Source organism: Chinchilla lanigera, unplaced genomic scaffold (genome assembly GCF_000276665.1).
Source record: "Chinchilla lanigera isolate Chin_1 unplaced genomic scaffold, ChiLan1.0 scaffold00178, whole genome shotgun sequence".
NCBI lineage: Eukaryota > Metazoa > Chordata > Mammalia > Rodentia > Chinchillidae > Chinchilla > Chinchilla lanigera.
In genome coordinates, this window is record NW_004955579.1 from 1,082,939 (window position 1) to 1,091,641 (window position 8,703).

General features: G+C 44.5%; 1 protein-coding gene across 1 annotated transcript in view; it reads left to right on the forward strand.

Annotated features, from left to right (window-relative positions):
* The window catches only part of Wdr60 (WD repeat domain 60), a gene marked incomplete in the record, with an annotated part of 68,333 nt that overhangs the window by 26,648 nt on the left and 32,982 nt on the right, over nt 1-8,703 (forward strand). Inside the window, 3 exon segments of the mRNA XM_013509671.1 lie at nt 3,335-3,437; nt 6,057-6,186; nt 7,923-8,034. Coding sequence (XP_013365125.1) covers nt 3,335-3,437; nt 6,057-6,186; nt 7,923-8,034 — 345 coding nt within the window.

The following is an 8,703-nucleotide window of genomic DNA, read 5'->3' on the forward strand; positions in this document are numbered from 1 at the left end:
GCTTTGCCGCTGAGCTAAATCCCCAGCCCTGCTTTTGCTTTTCTCAGCAGATCTGTAGTGACCCTTTTAGTTACCCATCTCCTGCACTGATGCTTAGCAGCCTAGCTGCCTATGTCTGACTTACTGGATCAGCACTCTCCACCCTAAGCAGAAGAGGTTAGCAACATTCGCTCTCAGACCCCCAGCCGCCTACTCGGAGCTGCCGCCTGCCCTCTGTGCTGAGCTAGTGCTGATGTATGGGGAGGAAGCAGCATGCTCCTGATGACAGAGGAAGTAGTGTCTAACATTTAGTCCTTATCCTGGAGTTTCAAATCCTGGCCCTGTCACCTGCTGGCTAGTACGCAGTTCTTTAAGGTTGTTGTTAATTGAATAAACTAATATACAGAAAGTGCTTAGAAGCATGCCAGGCACACTCTAAGTTCTGAGGATGTTGCCTATGACTGCAGTTTCATTTCTCCCATCAAGTGGCTCAGTGTGTTTACAGTCTGTGTCCTGCTTGGGCACCTCCAGCTGTCATGGTGTTATTTTGTGTGAATGCCCTGCTGCACCCTGAGGTTAATCTGGTTATAAACTGCACACCTTGTCTTTTTCAAGGCAGTAGGACCCACTTGATAAATAGCTTTTTGCAGTGCACCAGGTTAAACTGTGGTGTTTTAAAGTGTTCATGCACTTCTAGAGGTAAATGGTCCACAAGGTCGATGAGGGAGTATTGACCAAGTGCTGGCCTTCGGCATGGAGGTATCCACTCTGTCCCAGGAATTCCATTATTAGAATCTTAATCCTGTGACTTTAGACCTGTCTGCCAGATTCCTAATTTTAAATCTTGAACATATATCTCTCAAGGCACTTTCAGGTTGGCACTTTGATCTTCCAAAGCATGGCCTGTTCTAGTCCTTGTCGTAATCTGCATGGTGGGTGTTCTGATCACAGGAGACAAAAGTGCTGGGGTGAAGTGACCTCGCATCGTGCAGGCCTCACATGCTGAGACTTGAATGCAGGTCTCCCAGCCCAGATGGCTGTGTCCCCTGAGCTCACCCTCAGCACTGCTGGCCTTAGGGAGCAAGATAATGTATGTGAGAAAGGGCTCTGGGAGGTTGTGAAACTGTGGGATGGTACAGTTGCTTATTCTGCCCTTGGTGAGTTCAGATACAGATCCACAAGGAATGAAAGACAGATTAAGGTATAATTACAGTAACTGTGTAAAAATATGTGGACAAATACAAACTGCAGCAACCCTTTGGAGCAGAGGGGAGGATTGAGGACTGGCTTATTCCATAAGAAAGGTGGTGCAGTTAGCAGCACAAGTGACGTAGTGAGTGATTGATTCAGTTGTGATTTACATTTCTTTCTACTCTTTAAACGGGTTTGTATTTCCTTCTTCATCTTTGAGTGCGCACCTAAGACCCTCAGTACATGCCCAAACCCGAGGCTGTACCACACCCTGCGTATACAAGGTGGCTGTGCCTGCACTTTCTGACGTGTAGACTGACACAGGCCAGTGGTTTCTGTTTTTTTTTTTTTTGTCTTTTTGAAGCAGGGTCTCACTGTGCAGTTCAGGCTGGCCTTGAGCTCACTTTGTAGCTCAGGCTGGTCTCAAATTCGCAATGATCCTCCTACCTCAGCCTCCCAAGGGCTGGGATTACAGGCATGCGCCACCACGCCCAGCTCAGTGGTTTCTGTTTTTGAGGCCATGCGATTTCTCCACCTGTACATGGTGCCTGGCTTCATCCCATGCTCTGTGGTGTTGCCATGTAGAGTCCATGTGACCCTCTAGATCCTGAGCCTTGCTGCTCCCGGGCATTTTCATAATTTATATTTTCCATGCAGCATCACCCTGAAGAGCCCTGTTTCACTGTAGTTGAAGACTTGTGTTGGATGGTACCTTTCCTCCTTGGCAGCTTCCTCAGCTCTGCTGGAAATGTGGCAGTGTCTTCATCAGCAGATGTGGCTTCCCCAGCGATATTTATATTTTTTAGTCCAGATCTGTCCCTGTCTCTGTAACCACCCCTCCCTACAGGAGGGCATGTGCCCTCGTCTCAGGGGATCCCTTCTGAGGTCTCTGCACAGACTCGATGCTTCCTGGCACGACATGTTGCCGTTGTTGCTATCAGCTGGAACGTGTTTTCTGTCTGTGTTTCCACTCACAAACTTAAGCCTTCTCTACCTTAACTAGACCCCTGTTATGCATGGGGCTCTAAGTACAGCTGCTTGATGTAGAGCAGCAAAAGTAGCGTGAGTTTATTTTTCCTCTTTCATATTTTCGGGAGAGAAGATTCTTCATTACCGTAGATCTTAGCAAGCTCAGCATATAGTCTTTCCTTAAATCAAGAATTTTTACTAAAGGAAGCACTTTATTGCTTCTCGTTGGCACAACTGGATGGCTAGCACCATTACCCTTGTGCTTGAGGGCATTATTAAGTAAAAGAAGGGTCACTTGAGTATAAGCCTTGCAGGACTGCAGCAGTGGATCTGGTAACTGAGAGGGATGCTGAGTGACTAACCCATGGGTAGTGGATACACTGGAAAGAGGGACAGTGGGACTTAGCTCGTGCTACTCAGAATAACATGCAGTGTAAAACTGATCAATTACTTATTCCTAGAATTTTCCCCTTAGTGCCTTCAGACCCCGGTCAGCTGTGGGTAACTAAAACTTCAGAAAGTGAAACCATGATTAAGGGAGAACTGCATTTATTTTGCAGAATGGATGGGTACAGAGGACTGTGGCCAACATATGTTCTTAAATATTTTTCACAATTTTTTTGGGATACAAGGTCTCACAATGTATATCAGACTCACCTCAGACTTGTTATGTAGCCCAGGCTGACCTCAAATTCATGATTCTCTTTCCTCAGCCTCCCAAGTGCTGAGATCACTGGCATGTGCCACTATACCTGGCTTCAAATTCTTAATAGTGTTATTGGTACATATGGTAGATGATCAGGCCAGGCATGATGGCACATGCCTATGTGCATGATGGCACATGCACTCAGGAGGCTGAGGCAGGAAGATCACTGTGAGTTCGAGGCCAGCCTGGGCTACAAAGTGAGTTCAAGACCAGCCTGAACTACATAGTGAAACCCTGTCTCAAAAAAAAAAAGAAAAAAGAGATGATCAGTAGAATTTGCTTTGTTGCCTGAAGGTTTCTGACGAGGTGGCAGGAGCCAGCCTCTTAAATTGTCCATGAAAGATGTTTATTGTTATCAGTTTCAAATAAAGAGCTTATTGAGCCTGATTGTTGTATATGCTTCTAATGGTTTTACTGTGGATTTTTGTTTTGCTTGAAATATTTCATTATCACAAATATATCTAAAAATAGTTTTATATTCTTGTATAGATCCAAACAGTTCCCCTTCCAGGGCCCCTGTTTGTGGAATTTTTGTGGATTTTGCAACAGCCTCACACCGTCAAAAGAGTCGGACTCAAGCTCTTAAGCAAAAGTAGGTATTTTGGGAAATTTGCCAAAGATACAATGTTAATAAGCTTTTCTTCAACACCCTTTTAAAGACAGAGCTGTGGACCTCATTTTCCCTGTTGCCTGTTTAGGTGTATTCCTTACCTTGTGCTACGTTTCTCTTGCCGTTGAGATGCTATGCTAATAGTACAAGTACACGCGCTGTTGTGCACTGGGTGCTTGGTGCCCATGTTCCTGGTTAAATTCATGGCTGGCTGTTGAAGACTCACTCTGTGGGTCCACAGCCTTTTTGGGGCTTGGGCGGAGCCACAGTTGCACATTCACAAATCTGGAGACTGCAAGGCCCCCAGGCAGAGCAAGCCTGGTTGGTATTGCCTTGTGTCTCAGTGGCCATCTACAGCACAAGAAGCCCTGAGAGCTTTGTACTGCAGGAATCAGGGTGAGGCCGAATATCATGATGGAAAGTGTATGATGGAGCAGAGTGGTTCACCAGGAGCAGAGAGAGACAGGAAGGGCCAGGGCCAAGCCACCCCCTTCACCCACTTCGTCCAGGTGGGCCACTTCCTAGCAGCCCCTTCAGCTGTGAATTTGTCCATTGACAGGTTCATGATTTGATGGTCTGTTGGGAGGTGATGGAAGCTCAGAGGTGGGAGCCAGTTGAAGGAGTGTGTCCTTGATGGCTTATGTGTGGGCACTGTATCTTGTGCTGGTCCCTCCTCTCTTGCTGTCTTTCTCTCTGCTTCCTGTCTGCTATGAGTGAGCAGCTGTCTTCTGCTGCGTGCTCTCTGCTGCGATGTACTGCCTCCCGTGGGCCCAGGGAATGGGGCCAAGTGACCTCGACCAGAATCTCTGTGATTGTGAGCCAAAATAATTTTTCTACCTTAAGTTGTTTCTACCTTGCATTAAGTACTTTGTTTCAGAGATGGAAAACTGACTAACACAGGTGCCATAAAATATTCATGAATCAGAAGTCTTAATATGGCAGGACCTCAGTTTCTCATAAAATAAATACTATATAGAGTGAATGCCATTCCATTTTTTAAATCACAGCAGGGTGTGTGTATGTGTGACTTCACACATTCTGAAATGCTGATCCTAAAATGTCAAGGTTACACGTGGTGAAGACCATATTCAAGAGGAAAACATAGTTAGAAGCCTTAAACGCAAATGTCAAAATGAGTTTTAAAGGTCCAAGAACTGAACTGTGTCCTTGGAGTGAGGATAGTCAGACCGGCCTGACAGAGGCAGTCCAGGAGCATACTTAGATCCCTTTGGTCCCCAGTTGCATTGTCGCTGCACATCTGAGGAAAGAGTGGTCTCCCGTACATGACACTGGAGCAGTTAAGTACATGTGTGCAAAAAAGGACCTCATGTCTCACACTCAGGAGGGTGTGACAGACCAGAGAAAGTGGACTGGTAGGTGCCGCATGCCTGAAGGGTTTTGGAGGTAGTACCTTGGAAAGTTAGGAGGTGGTGGCCAGAGAAAAAGATAACAGAAGCTGCAGTTTTTGGTAAAACAAAGCTGCAGATGATGAGCAGAGGAAGGTGGAGGAAGCGAGAGGGGAGAGCAAGTCAGGCTGTGGATGTCAGAGGTCATTCACTCATTCACTGGTTGTGTTGTTGTGCACCAGCTGTGTGAAAGAACATAAATGAAAGAAATAAAGGTCTCTGCCCTCATCTAGCTTATGTTCAAGGAAAGGTAGCAGAAGATTAACTTGGATGCATCAATGTTAGGGTGTCTGGAAGAAAAGGAGAATCCAGCCCACGTGAAGGGGCAGTCTTCAAGGAGGAGGAGTCCAACAGATGCAACTGTTTGTGAGGCTGTGGGCGATTTACACTGTCAAGTGCCACCTGGACACCAGAGTCCTGTGGCACAAGTTTGTAGCAGTATCCAGGGCAGGGAGGTCTGGACACCTGTCCAGCTGTGCAGCCTGCCACTGCCTGGCTGTCTTAGTTACTTTTCTTGTTGCTGAAACAAAATAACCAACACCCAAAGTTGAAGGAGGAAAGGTTTATGTAACTCACAGTTTGTAGAGGTTTCAGTCCATAATTGGCTGGCTCCAAGGCAGAGGAACTGCAGAGTTCATGGCTGCAAAAGACAGCAAAAGCAACAATGGAGAGAGGTGACAAGCCTCTTTCTGTCCCTTATACTGTATGCAGGCTACCCGCCCTAGGGCGGGTGTAGCACTCACACCCTTAATCCCAACATTGGACCATCAGTCAATCACAAACTCTAGATCCAGGCACCTCTGAAAAGCCACCCCCATGAATACATGAAGCTTTGTGGGGACGTCTAGACACAAACCATAACACTGGCTGATGTGACAAATATGTCATTCTTCTATCCAGAGAGCAACTCCTGTAGCAAAGTATCTGCCAGGCAAACACACATCATAACTATTTCTGTGGACCTCGGGTGTGCTGAACTGGCTTATCACACATTTGGTTCATGATGTATTCCCATCCTTGATCCTTGTGTGACTGGTTTTTACGTAGTTATTTTTAACAACTGCTAAGTGCCTCCGGCTCACACCCACACAAAAGTCTTTGCTGATAACCTCTGTATGATTTCTCCCATCCCCCTGCACCTCCCTGTGTATGCTACTCAATTTAACTTTTGTCTCATTTTCAATTTATTTTAAAGGTCAAGAAGTACAACACTACTTCGGCTTATTGACTTGGATTTTTCATTCACTTTCTCTCTCTTGGATTTACCACCAGTTAATGAATATGACATGTATATCAGAAACTTTGGGAAGAAAAATACCAAGCAGGTTAGTATAAGGTGTATTCACTTGTTAACAAAATGCAAGTGTCAGTTTGTGCGTCCATGGATCTTGTTCTAAAATATAAATGTTTGGGAATGTTCTGTGGAGTCAGTTTAAGGAAAAGGCAATCCTTCATCACATGGTGCTCATTAGCTGGAGGGATTATGTGAAGACAGTCGGAAGGTTTCCCAAAAACTGTGAGGAGGGTGAATTGATGATTCCTGTGCAGCAGTTACAGGCAGTGGGGCAGCAGTTCCTACTTTCAGTACAGCTTTACATGGTGCAGATGTTTTGTTTAAAGCTACAATGTCCAGATTGGATTTGGTTCTCAGATTCCGGGTGAGTAAGGAGGAATCATACTTGTCTGTATGAAATATTTATAAGCCAAGTATCTTTGAGGGGATAATTCCTGTGCTTTCAGTGTGATACTTTGTCCTCTCTGATTCTGCAGAACCCTCATTCCTGGTCTGTCACTGGGCCAGGCTGCTCCGTGTCTTGTTTATGCTGCCCTCCTTCCCTCGACCCCATCTGCCTGATATATTTCCATGTCCAAGGCCTGTTCTCTAGGACCAAGACCCTTTCCCTGATGACTTATGCTGAGTTTTCTCTCCTTTTCCAAAGTTGCTAACTCTATCCCATGCAGTTTTGTATTTCCTCATAGTACTGCCAGTCAATAGTTGTGAGATTAGTGTAAGTTCATAACAAGGGAATAAAGTTTTTTTTTTAAGGGCTGAAGATTGAAGCCAGGGCCTTGTGCATGGTAGGCCAGTACACCACAGAGCTGTATCCCCAGCCTGGTATAAAGTGTTTGAAGTCAGATATCATATCTTCTGTTTTCATATGTTCATGATAGTGGGGCCATGAATCTCACATTATCTCCTCAGCAACCCTTGTTAATAGAAGGAGGGTCGCAGCATGGACCTAGGGAAGCTGGCAGGTTTAACAGTCTGCATGCAACTCACTCTGACCTTGGGTAGACCACCTAACTTTTTCCTTGATTTCCTCATCTCACCAGGTATTGGTAACAACACTGTCTTCACTCAAGTGTGTAGCTGTCTTGCTTACTTTTCTCTCGTTGCTGAGACAAAATACCTGATGGCCAGAATTAAGGAAGAAAAGGTTTATTTAGCTCACAGTTTGTGGAGGTTTCAGTCCATACTTGGCTGGCTCCAAGGCAGAGTGGCACATGGCACAGGGCAACCGTTCAAGGCGGCGGAAAACAGCACAAGCAGCAAGAGCCAAATGGAGGAGCAGCAGAGGGAATAGCAAGCCTCTTTCCTTCCCTTATATTGTATGAAAACTACCCGCCCCAGGACAGGTGTAGCACTCACACCCGTAACCCCAGCACTGGGCCATGAATCAGTCATAAACTCCAGAAGCCTGCGCCCGTGACTGCGTGAGGCTTTGGGGCGACATGCGGACACACACTGTTACGGTACCTTTTTGAAATAAAAAAAATTATATTGGTTTTGCAGTGCCAATATGTTTTGTGAGAATAGCATGTGGGTGGGCTAGGAGGCAGTGCTTCCAAACCAAAGCTAAATTGTTGGATGTGATTTTGGAAACTTTTTGGAAATTAGGCCTGTGTTTATCAAATATTTGAGACACAAGCAACCTTTGTGTTATCATTATTTATATGATAATACTGATTTTGACACAAGGAAAAAGACTTGTGTTAACCTTTTAAAAATTATAATTGTTTTTATTATCAAATGTTAATTCTCCATACCTTTGTTTTTAAGGCATATGTTCAGTATAATGAAGATAATGTTGAAAGAGACATTCAGACTGAAGACATAGAAACCAGAGAGGCTTGGACCCAGCATCCTGGAGAAGGCGCCATTGTGTCTGGAGGTGACGCCTTGGGCCTTGAATGTCCTCTGTCTTTACATTTTTGTTTTATTTTTATTTTCTTTCTTGTTCTTTCCCATTATGTCTTTCTCTGGTGTGGTTATGATTATAAGACTATGAAAATACTTAATATTCTGTGAGAGAAACAAACTCACTTTTGTCAACGATTGCTTATCAGAACTACAAGAAGGCTTTAACTGCCCTGAGCAGGGTCTGGGCCCTGACCAGGATTGATAACCTGTGCAGCGATTCCCTATCCCAAACAACCACTTTATACCTGGACTTGTGGAACATGCTCTGCTTTTAAGATGGGGACAGTCTGTTCTTATCAGTATGGAGTTTTCATGTGTTAAAGAGTGGTTTACAAATAAGGTCCATCAGTGTAGATTAATGGTATCTACTAGGTATTCTGCAGCTATTTACATGTTAAATACTTTACTGGTTATTTTGAGAAATTAACTCTAGATAGCAGGGAATTATTTCCTTTCCTCAGGTAAGCCTCATTTTAGGAGAGTAATATAGTTTGAGTATCCCTTATTCAAAATGGTTGGGACCAGTAAGTATTTCAGATTTTGGGTTTTTGGATTAGGGATGCTCAATCTGTATGCCTAAATTTGTAACTTACATAATGAATTGATTCCTTTTTTTTTTTTTTTTTTTTTTTTTTTTTTT